Genomic DNA, 19338 nt, shown 5'->3' with positions numbered 1-19338 from the left:
ACCTGGCTTGATTTTCATTGTTTCCCCACAAGGGTTGTGTGACAGGCAGGAATGCACACAAGTTGGTAAGACCCAGCTTGCCAGACAAGGAACTGCCTTTTAGGTTTAGCACAGAGAACATCTTGGATTCATATTCAGCGTAGCTAGTGTGACTCTGGGAACCTGCGCTGTGGGCATCTGACACCCTGGCTGACATTTTCTTTGTTAAGTTTTGCCTCCTGTGCTTAGTTTGAGAAGGGTGGTTTTCATTTGTGCATCATGTTTTCCCAATTAAGAGTTACAAAACTCCCATTAAAACTGTAACAAAGTAGAAGTTCAGCCAAGTCCAGCTGACCGAAACTTTTTGTACCAATACTGCCACATACAGAGGTTGCCACATAGACAGAAAATTGCGGTTTAATTCATTTTGATGGCCATGGAAATGCTTTTCTCAATTGCTCTTTTGAAATAAGTTGTCATTTCAGTTTACCTTGCCCTGGAATGACCTGCCAACAGGCAGAAGTACAACATGCTGCGTTCAGGATTTCAGTGCCCACCTTTGGTCCAATGTGGAAGAGATGCAAGTCTTGAAATGCTTAAAAAGATCTTCATTTTTAGATCAGCCTTGATCTAGTTTCTCAGTCTAGCTCATAGAAATCCAATAAGGAAAACTCAAGACAAATATTAAAAAACCTCTTTGGATATCTTAGTTCTTTGCAGACAGGCTCTGGGTTCACCACCCACCCACCCCATTAAAGTTTGCTTAAAAATAGTAAGAAACCGACACTTAAAGCGGTGAGACCTTCTGAGGCACAGAAAAAACGGTGCATAAAACCCTTAATGTAGAGAGGTAAAACCCTGTTCCAAATCACTTTGAAGGTAATTCCCTGCATGTTAAGAGAGTAGGAAAAGTGTGTTTTAAATTCTCAGACAAATTCAACAACAAAAAAGGAGGGTTAATTACTAGCAAGAATATAAAACACCACCAGAGGTAACATCTCAAAGAGGTAAAACATACATATCCAGATACTGAAACAGCCACTGCAGGACTTGTAATAAAGTATAGACAGAGACAATTCAGGACCATCATTTCCAGAGATAAAAGTATTTGCAGCATGTAAGTGGTCCTACAAGGATCCACAGCCTTTCAATTGTTTCCTGTGCTGCACCGTATTTATTCTACTAACATAACTATTTTGTAAATATCCATTTCATAAATGGATATTTTATAAATATCCATTTCACTCCCAAACCACGCTTTTCTCCTAGCAGCAGCATATTCTGCACTGTAGATGGAGAAAAAGCCTTTTCAAAGCCTTATTTGTAGCCTGTAATTGTGATATCAGCATCATCGGAAATCCAGGAGGAGCCTACCTCATCATTCCACTTTTCGTTTGCCATCAGAAGTCTTTTACTGAACAAAGACTATGACAACAATTCACAACAATTCAGTTTAAGAGCGAGATGTAGGAACAAGTAAGAACAGACAGTGACACTGGACAGAACAATCTCCAGAGTGCATTTCAAGAAAAACAGTTTCAGCTCCTGATGAGTGTCAAGAATTCTTCACGGGTCTTTGGGTCTTCCCGGAATACCCCCAACATTGTGCTGGTTACTGTTTTACTGTTCATTTTCTGTACCCCACGCATTACCATACACATGTGCCTAGAAGAAATGAGAGGAAAGTCAGTAAGTTAGACATACTCTAAAGGAGCAACCCCATGAAGACAACAGATGATTCATACAGGGTCACATTAAATATGGTGGAAGTAAAAAGGTCCATATCCAGAATTGTTACTTGTCAGAATCAATGGATCTCAGCTGTTCTCTAGGGAAAAATCAAGTTCCCAGCTCCTGAGCACTGCCTTCTCTCCTTAGATCCTAGCAAAATCCCATTTTTCCAGTGGGATCACAAGGACATGGCTGTTGCTAGACTTAAGCTCTGCTGTACTTGAAGTAGTAGAGGGTGCATTGAGGCAGAATGTGGATCCAGTACAACTGGGACAGCTGTCCACATTCCCAGTTGTGGCATCTCTGCAATGCAGAAGGCAAGCCCCCACTTTAAACAGCTCCAACCCACCAGGCCATTTCACTGAGCAGGCTAAGATCACTCCTGCCTGCCCTCTAAGAAGCATGGCACACAGCTGCAGCAGCTGGAGAGCCAGAAGGCAGCACAACTGGAATCTCACCCAGCCCATACATCACTGCAGAACAGCTCAGAGCAACTTACGTAGCTTCAATAACCACTCCAACTCCAGCAGGCTGTAAGGCTTCTGTGATGGCTATTGCGATTTGTTTGGTAAGGCGCTCCTGGACTGAAAGGAGAGGAGGGAGTTCAGAACCATTGTTACATCTGACTAGCTTAAATGCATCATCATTATCTGCACGTCACAGAAAGGACAGCATCAAAATATTGCATCCTCATTTCCAAGTGTGCCTGTCCCCTCCACTTCCTGCCCAAGCTCTGGTCTTCCTAAGTTAGTTTTGTTAGCAACAAACCCTAGCTTATATTTTGTATCCCGAAACAAGCCTTTTATTTGCTTGTTTATGCTGGGAGTTTCTCATTACACATGTTTTCTGGAATTTGCATTACCGTGACTTGTTATAATAGGTCTTGCATTTCTCATTATGTGGTTAGAGTTTCTTGCTTTCCTCTATTTTTTAGATATTTTACATATTTATTCACTAGCTTTACCACTACATTATCCACTCCCTACACACAACATTTATCTTTGAGGAAAGGTAATAGAAGAGTAAATTAAGGGAATCTATTGTCCTCCAGAGCTTTACTTCCTGCAGCTATTCCCCAGCCTCACACCTAATGGTTACTGGGACTTCTGTTGCCATGAACAGACCAAACTCAACTGCAGGACAATGAGAGCAGGCTGAGCCCAACCCAAGACAGAGCAGCTCCTGCAGCTTCCTCTGCTTCTCAGGGGATGGCAGCCAGCCCATAATATGGCAGCCATCGGTTCATCTCCTCAGACAAGGCTTCTTGAAGGCATCTCAAATTATCTGTGGAGGAGTTCATATCCAGCAGCATCCAGCTAGTTCAGTTATCCCTGGCAGCTCTACCTTAACAGCACATTTATCCTCTGAACCAGTTACTGCCTCCATCCACTTTCATAGGCACGTTTTACCCCTCAAGGGAAATGCAGAGGCTAAGGAAGATGACAGATGAGTAACACATTGTTTTTCATCGCACACTTTAGAATTGGTACAGCTCTAGCCCACCTATAATTACAGGTGCCTTAAGCTAGCTAGCAAAGGACCGTACAAGCAACAGAAAAAATCCAGATTCAGCTGTTTACCTTGTAATCTTCTACTGTATATTTCCACAATCCTAGAAGAGAAAGGAAAAAGATAATTTGTTTTAGTTATTCCTTTAAGACCATGGCCTGATCTGCACAATTACTTTGCACTGCCAAATGAGACCATTGTACTGATCCACATCCTTCCTGGAAGTCCAGGTGACAGTTGGTATGGCTCAAGGGCTTCCCTTAGCACATCACTGTTTTTAGTGACAGGTGCCCCATATCTGCCACCTCATAAGCTATTTTAAGGGGCTATTTGAGGGGCAACCCTGTCACTACTCCTTAGAGCTTCTTCTGCTTGGTTGTTACTTTTGTACAAAGTACATGTACCATCACCCACCTGGATCACACTCTTCCAAGGGAATCCATACCCAAAGACTCCCTGAAAGCTAATCCTTGAACTGAGATCAGATTACCTTCTTTTGCTTCAATTTAAACCAAATGCTGTTTTAATGACAGTTCAGATATAGAGATTCCCAGAAGGCTACTACAGCAAGAAGTATTCTAGATTCTTGCATCTAACCACAGATTTAACGACAATGAGAAATGATTGTTTTTATGCAAAAGATGCTCTCCACTCATATATCACACCAGCCTTCGCATGTCAGCGACAAGGATCACCGTAGTGCTCTTCTCTAAGGTGACTTCAAATTCAAGCCATTTGTGGAGCAATTCAAGCGACGGTTTGATCATCTGTCACCACAGTACTGAAATTCACATGTTAAGGAAAAAAAGTCCTATAGCTGTAACTCAGTGGGTTATTCATGCAGACCTAAAATGCTTAATTACACATCAAGTGGCCATGTTAAAAAGTTGCTATAGAAAGCTTCAATACCCATCTGGTCAGACTAGACAAAAAACAGATGCTGGCTGGCAGCCTGAGGCATTAGTTACAAGAAACATTTCTGACAATGAGACTTGCCTGCTGTTTTGGAGAGAGAATTATACACAGAAACTCCCCTCCAGAAATCAAATGGTTGTGTTATAGTTATTTTAAACAAAGCAATATAACATTTAGATTAAATATATGGATAGGAAAAAGTTGATGCTGAGGGTTTTTTTTTGGATTGTTGTTATATATTAGAAGCTCCATAAGCACGTTTGTGTAAAAACAGCATTGATATTTTCAAGCCTGAGCTTAAAATCCAAGGAAATATGTTTGTTTACTGAATACAGGTCATCACAACTCCAGAAACACACATTAGACTAATCCTATTACGAAAGATTAGGTGCACAGCACCAGCAGCCTCACAAATCTTCGTTCGAACACTAGTTGCATTATATAGGGCAAGAAAGAGAAGCACTATTTGGCCTACCAATCTCTTCATGGTAAGCACTCAAAAGCAAGCAAGGGCTGAGAACATTTTGTTATACAAGAACCTAATCTTTTCATTATTGTAGCGTATGGGAGTTCTTGCCTCTCTTTTCGGGCTAGGGTAGATTTAACCTTTAAAACACAATGCAGGAAGCCCTGCACATATCCAAGCATACTTCTATACTGAGAATAAATAGTGGGAAAATTGTACACTTTTAGCACCACGTTGCCAGTTGCATTAAGAAGCATTCAAGACAGTTTTGAGCTCCTTTCTAAACCAGCAATTGAGAGGTAATTGCAGACCAGAGCAAGCACAAATCAACTGATGCGTATTTCAGCTGTGATCCTAAAGCCCTTCAGAAAGGGAGGCACAATCTCTTTAGGAACGATGGCCACCTTCAGAAACCCAGCTTAAAAAAACCTCACCACTTATAAAGTTGCAGCCACACAAGTACCAGCCAACACACAAACGAGCCCTGAACTGCCACACATCAGCCTGTTCCTAGCAGTAAGCAGCTGCAAGAGGCAATCTTCCACCCAGCAGCCGCAGTGGTGACAGTTCAAATCTCATCCTACAGTGTCAGGGGACAGTTGACTGCAGTCACAGTAAACGTTTACGAAAAAATTAAGTGTTTAACTGCTTCAGACTTTTAATCAGAGCAAATTCCTCTCCTGCAAGCACTGCTAGAAGACATGAAGATGGTCTCCCTGCAATATGAGGTTACATTAACAAAGATGCGACCTGGGCCCTTCTGCTTCCAAACCAAATTCATTGTTGTGCAAACAGAGCTGACTGATTTCAAAGCACGCCTACTGTCATACCCTGCACATTTCTTAACCGCTAAGAAAACCCAGCAGGCGTGCAGATTTACAAGGCTAATTCTCATTAGCGTTATTGGAACTACAGAAAGATTAACAGATGTGTCAGGGAAAGTGTAAGTCCTATGTGGTCTTCCTGAACTACAGACAGTCTTTTTCAGATTCATTTGTTGAAAGACACCCTTCCACTCTGCTGCCCAATCGTCCATCTATTTAAGGGATCTACCATCCCCTTCCTCACCAGAGCTAGGGATTATCACTTTATAACGCGATTCAGTGCAACAACTGATCCAAGGGCACTTGCTGAGGAAACAGCTATTTTACATAACAAATGGATTTCTCAAGTGTATCCTAATTACTTTATAAGGCTGAGCCTTATCTATAGAATCTACCCCACAGCTTTCTCAGCAGGCCTCGAGTGAAAGAAAGAAATGTCAAATTTATCTGAAGTCAGCTAACAGATTTAGATTCAATTCCTATCCAGCCAGTGTGTTCGTTTACAGTTTGGGATTTTTGTTCTTATCAGTAAATTTACACATCAAGTAGTAACAGCCAGAGATCCCTGCTGTTTTTGGTGGCATGCCTTAAAACATGACAAAGATTCCCCACTTGTTCTTCCTTCTGTAGCCCTTTTAGACACCAGCGCTTTGGATGAATGCACAGAAGTTTATAGCTCTACTACAGTCAACTGTAACGTGAATTAACAGAGCTCTAATACTTGTCTGTCCTCTCCACACAAAAAACATAATGCTGAGGATTGGTCTAAATCCAAATCCAGGACACAAAGTGTGTTGAGCTTTACAGGGGGACCAGATTAGAAAGATTAACACAGTTAGCACAGCTTGGAATCCTTTTTACAAATTAGCATCACTTTCATTACATCAACACTTACCTAGCAAGCTTGCTGAGGCCAAGTACTTGTTTGTTAGGAAGATAGCCAATATGTACCTAGACAGAGGAGAACAAGCCGTTAGCAGAACCAAAACCACACTTCAAAATGCACGTGAAACTCATGCACAGAGAATGAGATGCACACCTGCCCCAGAACTAACTCTGGAACAGTCCAGGAGTCTTAGCATGTGGGAGGAACATGCCACCATGCAAGCCTGAATTGTGGAGCTAATCGAGACTGTAAATGCCTGGTGAGGTCAGTGTCCATGTGCAGAACAGGTTAAGGGGGGAGAAAAATCACAACTCTTCAAGAGTCAAGGCTTATGTTCCAAGTCTCAGGAATGCCCCAGAACACTATTATATTCAGGTACAAAAGGAAGGCTTTACTGCTCAGCACAGCACTGTTTGTCTAAAGTAAATGCTTTTCTTTCAAGACCTAAAGCAGATCCAGGAGAAGGGAAGGAGAGGGACTGCATTTCAGGTAAAGTTCTGATGGCAAGTACTTCGCCACCAAAATCAGGCTACACGTACTGATTTTTTGTTATTCTTTTTAACACCACCTCATGTGCTATTGGTAATACCATAGATCACTATATAAGTTGACTTCTACTCTGCTTGGATATGGATTTACTGCACATTCCTAACGAGCGTGTAACTGTAACAGTGTGAAGTAAGTTCCAGATCAGGAAAGTGCTCAGATCTGACAGGCAAGGGAAAGGCATTTAGCTTCCTGTTATTCAAAAGGCAACATAGGCTTCTGAAATCAAGTGGGTTTACAATTGTAACATTATAAATCAGCATTTTATGTCACTGTACCAGAGACTTGAAAAATTAGCCAAGATACAGTAAGGGAAGTATCAGTATAGGATTCTGTCTTAGTGCTTTGCCTAGAGGCCCCATCTCAGAATCCTGTATTGCTGTACCTCCAGTTAAAGGTACCACAGTGCACCTAATTACCTGGCTAACTTGCTCATTCCTAGCACTTCTGTTGGGTAATCAACCCACTGACACCTGAAAAGACATGAAACATTTTAGGTAAATTAAGAGACATAACTTAAAAATAAGTGTTGAATCTTGTTCCCTTTTTTTTTTTTGTGAAAATCCTGATTTTATTCAGGATAGAACTGTAAACACCAGACCTACTGCTCAGTATTTGCAGCTTGTTTGATGTACCCAACAGGAGAATGGTTAGTCTGAGAATATTTACAGGCATACCAAGTCATTTAGCAGACCATTACATGAAGCGGGACCAATTTGGTGCTTCCAGATTTCTCCAAAGCACATAAGCTAAACAGCTAGATGTAAAAAGAATGCATATATTGCCACAGAAGTAACGAAGACAATATGCACAGCATGTGTAATCGAGAACAACAGGTGAAACAAAGCTTCCACAGAAAAAGAAGTTACCTCGTTCTCTGGTATAAAACCAACATTGAGAAAAGAAAGCAGATGAAGTTGAGTTGACTCAACTAAAGAAGCAGCTGGTTTCTGTTTGGGTATTTTATTTCTTGGGAGACAGTTTACTTGGAACATATGTGGTACTGATAAAATTTTACAGAAAACAAAAGCACCTGCTACTCTGCCCTGTGAGTACTTAATAGTAGAACATATGGATTAGACTAAGCTCCATCCTTCTCTGCTGATAAGAGACCGAAGAGGCTAAGGCTTGCAGAAGTGACTACCAATTTTGAACTCTTCAAGTTTACAGATGTTAACTGGAGCTTTGTTGCTTTGTGTGTTTCTCATTTTTGGGGATGTAGAGGGAAGCATTAAGCCATTGGCACCACGATTTCAACACCGTCTGAAACACCAGCCCCTTTCACAGAAGTCCCAACCTATGCAGTCTCCTGCTAGCCAAATTAAAACAGGGCTGCTAGTCTGAATTTCGCTCTGTTCATGGGGGCTCCCGAGATGAATGTGCACCAGATAGCTCTGAGCCAGCAGCTAAATCCATGACAGAGACAGCGTGCAGGGTGAGCTGGTTTAATATCAAGATGTCTGCCCTCCAGGCTTGCTGCTGCTTCACGAAGAAGAGCTTTGATATGAAATGTCAGAAACCATTAGATTACTTAGACCAGGAAAGGTTGAGCATTATATTTTAGGAGCTTTAAATCCAAATAAAACTCACATTAAGGAGGTCTTACTTATTTGTATTCTCTGGAGATTAACTTCTAGAATCATAGCCGTAAGCAGTAAATACTTACAGCTTTAAAAGCTTTGTAGTTATAGCTACAAAGTCTTTTACATGTACTTTAGGTCTTTTATCATGTATTCCCCATGTTTGTTTTGTAAGGAAGAGTTACCTTTCCAACAAATGGAACGAGGTGATGCTCACACAATGAGAACATGTCTATGTCCTTCACAATTACCATCTCATCGTGGTCTTCATCAAAGATGGCATCATTCAGAACATCTGAAATGAAACATTAGCATTAAAAAGTTACATGCACAAGCATGGAAGGTTCTTCCAGGCAGTATCTGATACAGCTTGTAATAGCCAGCCATCACAGTGGTTTCTTCAAACACTTCAACATCAGCACCACTCTCTTCCAGGAAGCTCTGTGCCCTGGAAGCATTTCACCCTGAGGCACACCAACCAGCAGCTGTTTAGGTGTACAAAGATCTGCAGCCACAGATCAGGGAGGCATTTGCTGTCTCACACTGAAACAGGCACGCAGAAGTACATCCCATCTGAATCCCCATCTCAAGCTTCACAGAATTAATGTGGAAAACCCCATAAAGATAAGAGGAAGAGACAGCTCAGTAAGAAAAGGACCAGATAGCATGGGACTCTGCTAGTCCCAGAGCTCAGCAAAACAGACCCTTAGTTGATTTTCTGTATTTAGCAGTCCCCTGACGAGTCCCGAGGCAATCCTGATGCAGGTTACAGCAGATTACTGTAGCCTCCACAAAAAGCTACAGCAAGCTGGACCACATTTGGAGAACTTAAAAGCAGAAGAGCCTCAAGGTAAGAGAGGGAGCCTTTTGAAGGATGAGAGAGAACAGCTGTAAAGGAGAGACAATATGGAAAGAAAAAGAACAGCAAGCGAGAACTAGCTGGACAGAAGGGATGTTATCAGCACGTGGAACTCTGCTAGGAAGTTAGCCTGAAGCCACACAGACTGCTTGGAGTTACTTCCAGGAACCAGAGTCAGACACACCACGGCCAGATGGGAACCAGGATGCTCAGGGACTGCCCGGCTTCATCCACAGTGCAGCTCAGCACCTGCAGCGATGATTATAGAAACCTAATAGTCGTGTCTGCTCTCCTTGCCTTTATGCCCTCCCCTGCCATGTACGTACACCTAATGGCCACCATCTGTTGCCGATAACGTATCGTCATCATGGAGCATTTTAATTTCCTGCTTGCTATCAGCACTACACAGGTAACCCTGGAAACTGTGCGCAAGATGTTCTGCCTGCAACGCACGTCCTTTCCTGAGAAGGGCTGGCAACCTGCAAAACAACGAGGCTGAACCCCAGAAGGTTTTCGATCAGGTCAGAGAACCGGGACAGAGGGCACAAAAGGGGCCAGGAATCAACGCTGTAAAAGCACATGATTTTGTCCTTTAAATTTTAGGGTCCAGCTCGCACCAAACACTACCAGAGAGGTTTTTGATTACGGGGGAAGCACCATGCAGTTGTATTAGTATGAATTCAGCCAGAAGGAGCCAAAATTTGGAACAGAGCAGGACAAAGGGGAGACAGAGCAGCAGTCTGGGTTCTCAGCTCCTCCATGCAGCACTCTGCAGGTGTGCCATTTCCAGAGCAAAAAAAGCAAACAGTGGTTTCATGAAGCCCGCTACTATGCCCTGGATTATTAAAACAAAATCCAAACAGACCCAAGAAGTGTCTCTAGAGTGACTGCTGCTGTTATTAGACCACCAGCCTGGCTCATGCCAGCACTGCCAGCAGCGTATCAGAGCCTGATGCTAGATACAGGATTACGTCAGCACGCTCGTGGAGCGGACTGCTCAGAAGAATCAGAAGTGGCCACGTTCCCATTGCAAGCCACAGCAATTCATGTGTGACAGCGTAAGGTCAAAACCTCAGCAGAAGGTATTTCTATGTGGAAGAGCCTCATATACATGCACATACATTTATATGTGTGCATATACACATGCATCTATAAAATATGTATGAATGGATCCTTACGGACGTCATCTAAGGAACCACGATCCGTTACCAGAGCACTGCAGAGCCACGTTATACTTTGGAGACAGCTGGTAGCCCTATTTTAGGGCTGGGGAAAAGAAGGTTGAGACCTGCGAAGTATCCCACAAGTAACTTCAGGAACTACATGCATCCCTCCCATGGCTAAAGCATTGAACAGGAACACAAAGGCCACCCATCCTGGTGCATATCTTCTCTCAGGCTACAGCCAAGCCATAGCAATTTGGGTAATGCCTCCTCTCAAAAGAGGTTTTAGAGGCATGTAAGCAATTAGATCTTTGTCAAGAACAGAACCACAGAGCTGTGGGGTGTTTCACAGTTCTCATTTATACAGATTTACCGATTTTGCACCCCGGATTTCTGGAACATTACTAGCAAGTAGCAGCCAGATGACAGAGGATACCTGTTCAGCTGCAAAACTTCTGCAGTTGTGCCCACGGCAAGCAGTGTCAATATTAACAGTCAGCAGCAGTTACTCCTTGAAAAGGTGGACCAGAAACCATAAATGAAGAAAGAAGCTTAGTGCTGGCCCTCCAATACCCCTCCACAACTGCCAGGCAATACAGGGAGACAAAGGCAGAGTAAGGACTGGGGCAGAAGGCCAGTACCTGACTACTGGACTCATGGTGTTAGAACAGAGCTCCAGTCACCCCTATCCTGCTCAAGTCCCTCCTGCTCGCACTTCGCAAGCCTCTCCTCCTGAAAAATAAGCAGAGTACAAAGCCTGTGTCTGTATCTACCCCCGTCCCCACCCCAACACAAAACCCTTTCAAATCCAAGCCTTGCATTGCCAGCAGAAGAGCAAGGCAGAAGTAGCTGTGACAAGACGCCGTGCTAGGTCCTGCTGCAGCACTTGCCTTCAGTAATTACCTGGGAGAGACTTGCCTGGCAAAGACTCAAACGCTTTGTGCGGAGAGGCAATGCCATTTTATCTAACTTCACCTTTTATTTTTTGTAGTCATTCAGTTTGCAGTAGCATCAAACAAGGCCTCAACAAGCTTAGCCCGGAGCCTGCAGCACATGTTCTAGAGAATATAACAGCTCACAGGGCAGAGGGGGGGAACCAGGGACTCAGATTAGCCAGTCCAGAAGCAAAGCCGAGGACAAATTTGTACCTCTTTTCCTGTTCTTTCATTCTCTCTAGGCCACAGCACCTAATTCAGCAGCTGGATTTCACTTTACTCTTGGCTTCCTCATCTGGAACCCCCAGAAACACTTACTCTAACCCCAGACTTTTCCTTGCCACCGAGGCCAGGACCTACGTGTTGTGTGCTCCCTCCCCAGCCCTGTCCCAGGTCAGGCTGGGCAATGCAGCAGCGCTGCTGGCTGCACCTCCCAGCCCCAAAACACCCACCTGCCTTCTAACATAAACTTCATCCATTCCATCCCTCCTGCCTGGGGCTCCAGGTTCTTCAAAGCACTGCTTCCATTCCCTACCACCCCAGGAAAGCTAAGGGAGCTTGATGCTTACCGTGGTGTGTCTAGGCTTGAGGAAATGCTAAGATTTGGATAAAAACACATGGCTGGGAGGAAGGGAACAAGAACAAACATTAAATGTTTAGTTGGGGGATGATCTCTAGATTATTCCAGCTGAGGTTTCTTTCAGCCCAGAGTTCAAGTCCTGTTGCAGAAACTTCAGTGGGCTATTAAAAACTAAACAGTCGCTTCTGCTGCAAGTTAACTCCTGAGTTAGCAACAGACCTGAATTAGTTTTCCCCCTTTATCTTCAAAAAAGAGTTGATAAAAGCAGGAATCGGAATTGGATGAAGACAGAACAAGAAAGACCTTTTGGGATTTTGCGTCAGAGCTAAGCAAAAAAGACCTGTTGCTATAGAAACTATTTGCATGGCTTTAATGTGACACAGGAAAGCAGAAGCACCTCTGGCAAGCAAAGAGAGCCCACCCTGCAGCTGGCTCGGGAGGTGAAGGGAATGAGGGATGACAGCACTCCGCAGAGCAGCACTGCTTCAGCTTCACAGCACCTGGTGTCTGCTTCTGACAGAGACAAAAAGAATGAGATGCTCGAAGGTTGTTCTCACAATGGGCTGTTTCCCTCTAGAAAAAGAGAGATTGAGGGTTGTTCACTGTCAACAGGACGGAGGCAGTCTCACATTCACGATATTGTCCCGTAAGCTCACCCGTCCTGATAGTGACATAAGAGAAAAAACTACAGGCAGTGCTCAGGTTCCTTCTGCTCTGCCAGGAGCACGAAGCAGCCTGCACCAACACCTGGTGTGACCTAGGAGCAGGCAGCGAGCAGGATGGTGCTCCAGAACTGATGTGAGCCAGAGACCAGACCAATTGCCTGCTGAGGTGGAAAAATCAGTTCAGGTACATGGCCAGATACCTTCAGCTGGCTTGCTTGGGAAGAAGTTCCTCTCCATCCGAGGAGAGATGTAACAGAGCAGGAAGCCTGAGCTAACAGCTGAATGTGTGGCAGGAAAGCCAGGAGACTACAGGATCTGAACTAGATCTGGAAGAAAATTGCTAGAAAAGCTTTCAGTTGTTGCTAAATAGCAAGATGTAGAGTCAAAACTGAAACTTTGCATTTTATTCATGCATTGACACTACAGAACTGTAGTTGGAAAAAGCTTCCAGACAAGCAACACTAGAATTATTGCAGCATTTCAGTACTAGAAAGTTACCAAACTTATTACATATACAGGGAGGAGAATCAGGCTACAAATATTCATACAGAGTTTACACTCCTGCAGAAAGTTAATGGCTTCAGGTTGCTAAGAAAGGGGATGGTCTGGGTGTGCCAACTCACAACAGAATTACCACTTGCTTCAGGAAGCCCTGAAGCACTCTAGAAAGAGACACAGCCTAAGCTGCAGCATGACTCTGAACAGGCAACAGAGTTCAAAAGCTGCAGAGAAAAATTAAGGAGGCATTAGCACCACGTGGCTTCCTTACCATCGTGTACCTTCCTACCAGGAAGGAAGGAACACCAGACAGAAGAAGTTACAAGCTGATGACTAATAGTTCAGATTTCATCACTGCCACACCAGAGGACTGGAAATAGGCAACCCACTCCAGAAAGGAACATTTTCTGCAGCAAAACTTAATTCTTCAGCTACCAGAAGTCATACATCTGGTCCAGCTCTTTTACAACTCATTTTGTAGAGGCAAATAGAGGAAATGCAGCATTGATATTCAACTAATTTTGGCCATCAGCTTTACTGATTCATTTACTTTAAGACACTTGCCATGTTGCAGTGAGATTTAAGTCTATTCCTAAGAGATCAGTTATTGCAGGCTCTCAGATGAAACTAAGATTAGGTTCTAGGAGTCATCCTTTGCCAACAGATTTATTAATACGAGGGAAAGCAGGGTTATGGAAAAGCTCATTAAAATGCATCAGGATTTCAATAACTACTTCACTATCTCATGTCACAGAAGGTGCTGGAAGTTCCCCATCCACACTTTCTGTAATCAAAACAAATGAAAAATCAGAGAAGACAAAGAAAGTGCTTTGAAAAAGCAACAGAAAAAGATCAGATGTCTTTAATAGTGTACGATCCAAGCGGTTGAGAGATTTAATCAACTCTTGACAAAATCCAAACAAGCTTATCGAATTTGGTGTTGCTTGAATATTGATGGTCAGAGAGATCATCCTGGTAAGCTCACGGTAGGCTTCACCCACACAAGGGGTCGGGGTAAAGGAAAGAAACCCCCAGGAACCTTACCATGAATGATCCCATCTTTCCCACCCTCCAGTCTGAAGAACCGAGCCATGGCCACACTACCAATATGATATTTAAGTTATTTGTTAGGCTTTCACACCTATATGAAGCAAGAGGAGAGCAGCATCTCGCTTCCACCGACAGAAATGAAAGAAGCAACTCACCAGCTCTCAGCAAAGGGCAGTGCTGCTGATCAAACAGCCTTGTTTGTTTAAGGAGCTGCCTGTCTGTTTTTACGTAGGGATGCTTAGCACCTCTCACCCACAGCAAACTGAGTAGGCTTAGAAAACTTGTAAGCTTATTCTGTTGCTGCACCTATGAAAATAAAACCACACAGGAAAGAAGGTGAAGAAAAGTATTAAGGTTGCATTTATTCACCCTCCACCATAAGGGAGCACAAACTAATGAGAGGCAGTGACATACACGTTGCAGCAGGTGTTAACCTACTGGTGCTGGACCTTCGGTGTTGCTTGCTTTAAAGCAAGAAGCTGCATAGCAGCATCAGCTAGCCTTAAGGCAAATAAAACACACGTGCCGCCTTTCAATCCACACAGGTTCAGAAAGCAAAGTTATCCTCTAATATTTCCAATTTTCATTTCCTTATTAAACATGTTGAAAGGACAGTTGGACCTCCCAACTTGCTTGGAAGCTAGCATAGAGGCCAGTGCAGCCTTTCAGCTTTTATTCATGTAACAACCAACATTATTTAACGCTTGTGCCATTCTGCTTAAAGGACCTAGGTACGACGAGAACAAGTCAGCTTCCTTCTGCAGTTACAGGAAGCTTGCTCAGCTTTGTGCCTGATGTCTCCTATGGGATTGCACAGTCAGAACCAACTCCTTTACAGTTTGGTTTTTGGCTCTCACTGTTTCTGGAACTCACCATTTAGCAAGATCAAGTCTGAAGTCTCCAACTTCAGTTACAAGCTGGCACAATCCTCAGCCTTGTATTTCCACAAACTCACTCACTGCATTTGCACACACTCTCTAGGAGTGCTCAAGGCAGCCTGCTAATAACAGCAGACTACCTTTGTTACACAGGTTGCTATCGTGTTATAATTTACTCCCAGAAGTAGGCAGCGGATAAATTTGACCCTCGCTCAGGAAAAGAGATGTTCTTGAATCCTGATGCAAAATCACTGCATGAAGCTGAAGAGTAAAATTTTGGTATCCTGTAGTGGCTACTCACCTACACATGCCCAGTGTGCACTGCCAGCATGTTTAGATCTGCTCTCCGAGAGGGATTTTACTTTAAATCCCTAGTGGCATTCTCACACCTCCAAAGAAAGTTTGGTAAGTACTATAGAATGAGAACCAGAGTTTGACTATTAGGACTACAGAATGAGTATCACAGAACAGCTGGCATTGGAAGGGACCTCAAAGACCACCCAGATCCAGACCCCTGCCATGGGCAGGGACACCACCCCCTAAATCAGGATGCCCAGGGCCTCATTGAACCTGGTCTTGAACACCTCCAGGGATGAGGCATCCACAGCTTCTCTGGGCAATGAGATCCATACATTTGAATGCATTTTGTCAAGGAAAGAGCCAAGGGCAGAGGCCTTTTGTAGAGCCAGGATTAATAGGAGAATGCATCTAGAAAGAACAGTAAGAGAATGATTTAAATATTTAGCAAGTAAACTCTACTAACAGCTCTGAAACACAACACCGGCCAGCTGCAGAACACAGATAGCAGAGATGAATAAAGGTGAAGCAGGAACACTGTTACTCTGTGCTGTCAGAAACAAGCTAGGAAGTAACACAGAGGAAGCTGGAAGGCAGAATCTGGTTCTCTGCTGCTCACCGAAATCCCAGTGGAGAGAGGGGACAGAACTCAGATGTCACCTTCCCTACAACACTAGTTTAAGTTAAGGGAAGTAAAAAAGAAATATGACCAGCTGTCACCGAAGCAAAGTGACAACACCCAGGAAGATACCCAGCATATTTATGCATACCCCGAATGCATTGATGTTCTCAGACACACCCTAACCAAAAAAAAAAAAAGGAGTTTTGCTCTTAAGAGTGAATTAATGCTGAAAAGGAAAAACCAATACCTGCTTGCTGACTTCTGTGCAGACCACACATTAGCTCAGCAGCTTCCCAAAGCACCCCAGGTTCCTTATATTGAATTCTCTACATGTACCATTAGTTCTCCTCCTCTAAGACCACCACAGGACAGATTGCTGCAGGGCAGGTGAGGCCATCATCCCTCACCATACCTAAAGCTTCAGGCATCCTGACTGCACTCAGAAACATTCAGTGACAAGAGAGAGCAAGACACCACTCATGACAAACCTCTAAGAGCAGCAGGCAGCACTCGAGGCAGTCAGGCAGCTTAGTTTTGGGACCAACCACATCACCTCTACATTCTCACCTCCCACAGGCAAAGCTTGTGGCCAAGCTCACCAAACGCTGCAGACCTCCTCTGGCACGCTTTCAACTTCACGCCATCCAGCCTTCAAGAGATTTCATAACTCAGGAATACATTTTCCACACAGGAACACAAAAGTGATGCAATAAATTAAAATGCCATCAGAAGTGAGTTGCTTTTTCCCCTGCCTGCCCAGGGCAGACACCCAAGCAGACAGACTGAGGAGGCTGACTGTAAAGCCTGTAGCTGGACCAGCGCTGTTCCCTTTCTCAGGTTATTTCCACTCTTCTGGTTGCAGAGCCAGGCCCTGTTAGCACACTGACACAGGTTGGGAGCTCAGCTGGAACCAGGTACCTGTTGCAGCACACCTTGCTTCTAGCCCTCCATACAATCACCACCAAAGAGCTTTTATTTCAGAAATTTTGTATTTATTTCAGAAGCTTTGTAACAGTGAGTCTCTTTCACCTCTTATCTTCTCCCTGCTGGGGAATAGACTCGAACACACACCTCAATATCCCACAAACCACTGTTTTAACATACGCATATGTAGTTCCATGTGAGGGAATAAAGTACAAAATAAAGCAGAGAAAACATGACATTTTCCCCCTCTTTCCTCCTTTTACAGTCCAGTTCCTGGTCTAGGCAGCCAGCTGCATGAGTACAGCCAAGTGACAGCACACCCAGATGCTGCAGCAGAGACAAGCAACAGGAGCTGCAGCCCCACAACTACCACCATTCCCAAAGATTTCCTAGCTTGTCCTTCAACCACAGCTCATTTTCCCTCCCCATTAGACTAATAAGAGCAGGAGGACGGGAAGCTGAGCATTGTGTAAGGAGACAAGTAGCTGACAAGTAAAGGATCACCCATCTGACACAGGAAGGGATGCTAGCATCACAGCTTCCTTTCGTTTCCTAGGAAAGGAACAAAAAAAGCAGTGCAGGAGTACAGCACCTAGCAGTGACACTAACACTTTAATCTCCAGTATAACATAGCTCCCCCATGATGAGCATTCAGGGGAGGGGACTGTCCAGAACCACTCTAAAGGAAATGCACAAGACCGGGACAGATTAATCAGAGTCACAAAGCATCCACTGGAGAAGACAGAAGAAGCTATCAGAAAATTAATGAATCAGTTTAGTTTAACTCTCCCTGTAGGTAAGACCCACAGCAAGATTAAGAGAGGACTTTGGATAAACAGCAAACTCTCAGCACATAAATTCCCAGAGATGATCACCGAAAGACCTCCTGACTATGACACCTCCCATGTTTTACAGCAATAAAGCAACAAGTGCAGTCCTCGAGCGCAAGAACTTTTTCCCAGTAGACAGAGTGAGCCCTGTGAGCCCCTGACAAAGCTTCATCCCAAACACCCCATGCAGCAAGGCTAAACAAGAGGGGGATGACGGCCAGCAAAGCCTTGAGCTGATCTCTAGACATGAGCCTGAAAACCAGGTTTGGCCATAAGAGAAAAACAAAGGTCAAGGCAGAAGCGCTGTGCCTGATGGAAGCTAGGGCATGACGTTGGCACTGAAATAATACTAGCTGTGAGTAAGTTAGTGCTGGAAGTTATATGCAATCAGGTTTCGGAGAAGGCAGCAATTTTGAGAAGTGAAAGAGAAAGCGAACGGGAAAGCCAGCCTCTGAGCTGAAGCACAGTGCACGCAGAAGAGGGATGGGTTAGCAGTTCAGCCCTTTCATTCAGGGACACCGGTGCTGTTTTGGGGCAGGCTCATACAGCAGCAGCACTGCTCTCAGGATGCTCGGCACCTTTCTGACCCACGCTCAGCCCCGTGTCAGCACCAGGAACTTGCCTTTCACCGTAAGAGGAAGCAGAAGGGGGAATTCCCTGGTTTTCCAAAGCTTTTATTACAGTTTGGGCTGGGTGCAGTCCTTACTAGAAAGGGTAAGAGGAGAACAGTGATGTGAAAGCAAAGACTACAAGGCAGGATTTCCCCTGAGTTGGGTACCTGACGAGCACCCACCACCAGGACCCTACCTGACCCCGATCTCCTTGCATCTCACCCCCAAAAATCAGCTGGGAGCACCTGTGGGCACCAAGCAAGAGGCTGCCGGCCCAAAGCTGACCCCAGAAGAGTCCAAATCCCCCCCAGACACCCTCTCCCCTTCCACCCGCGGGGAACGGCGCCTACCGGAGATGGTCTCCTGGTAGCCCTTGGTGAAGAACTGCATGGCGGTGGCCGCCCTCCAGGGCGTCTTCAGCAGCCCCTGCCGCTGCGGGTCCTCGCCCAGGGAGCGCAGGATGGAGGTGTAGGCTGCCGCCAGGCCGGGCAGGCTCAGCTCGTTGTCCTCCTCGCTGCGGGGCCGCTCGCCCCGCCAGCCCTCGCTGCCGCCGGGCAAGGGGACGCGCGGCTTGTCGGAGCCCAGCGGCGGGGAGGGCGGCCCGTCCTGCCGCGGGTACCCGTTGTAGCTCCGTGCCGCCGCCATGGGGGACGGATCGGGCCCCGAGCGGTGCGGGCAGAGCGCTGTGGCGGGGCTCAGCACCACCCCGGGGCTCGGCACCGTCCCCTCACACGGCGCCCCTCACACGGCGCCCCCCACACGGGCTCCCGCCCGCCCGCCGCTGCCTCAGCACTCGGCGGCCGCCGCCTCGGCCGCCCGCTTTATACCGCCCGCGCCGCTGCCATTGGCTGGAGACGCCGCTACGTCATCCGCTGCCCCTGCGATGAGCCGGCCGGTCTCGGCCCGCCGCGCCCCGCAGAGGGGTCGGGGTCGGGGTCGGGGTCGGGGTCGGGGTCGGGGTCGGGGTCCAGGTCCGGGTCCGGGTCCGGG

The 19338-nt window shown here is 45.4% G+C and overlaps 1 protein-coding gene across 1 annotated transcript; it reads right to left on the bottom strand.

Moving 5' to 3' along the window:
• Positions 1-1372: 1372 nt before the first annotated feature.
• GCH1 (GTP cyclohydrolase 1) lies at positions 1373-19090 on the bottom strand. Its single transcript, XM_035329053.1, has 6 exons — positions 18699-19090; positions 8622-8731; positions 6320-6375; positions 3291-3322; positions 2210-2294; positions 1373-1644 (listed from the first exon to the last, which is right to left on the bottom strand). The coding sequence occupies exons 1-6, from the start codon at positions 18991-18993 to the stop codon at positions 1518-1520; spliced, it is 705 nt and encodes a 234-aa protein (XP_035184944.1). The 5' UTR covers positions 18994-19090; the 3' UTR covers positions 1373-1517.
• Between the last annotated feature and the right edge of the window lie 248 nt (positions 19091-19338).

This window comes from Oxyura jamaicensis, chromosome 5, assembly GCF_011077185.1.
Source record: "Oxyura jamaicensis isolate SHBP4307 breed ruddy duck chromosome 5, BPBGC_Ojam_1.0, whole genome shotgun sequence".
Classification (NCBI taxonomy): domain Eukaryota; kingdom Metazoa; phylum Chordata; class Aves; order Anseriformes; family Anatidae; genus Oxyura; species Oxyura jamaicensis.
The sequence above is the reverse complement of the archived record's forward strand: the minus strand, read 5'-3'. Positions and strand labels throughout refer to the sequence as shown.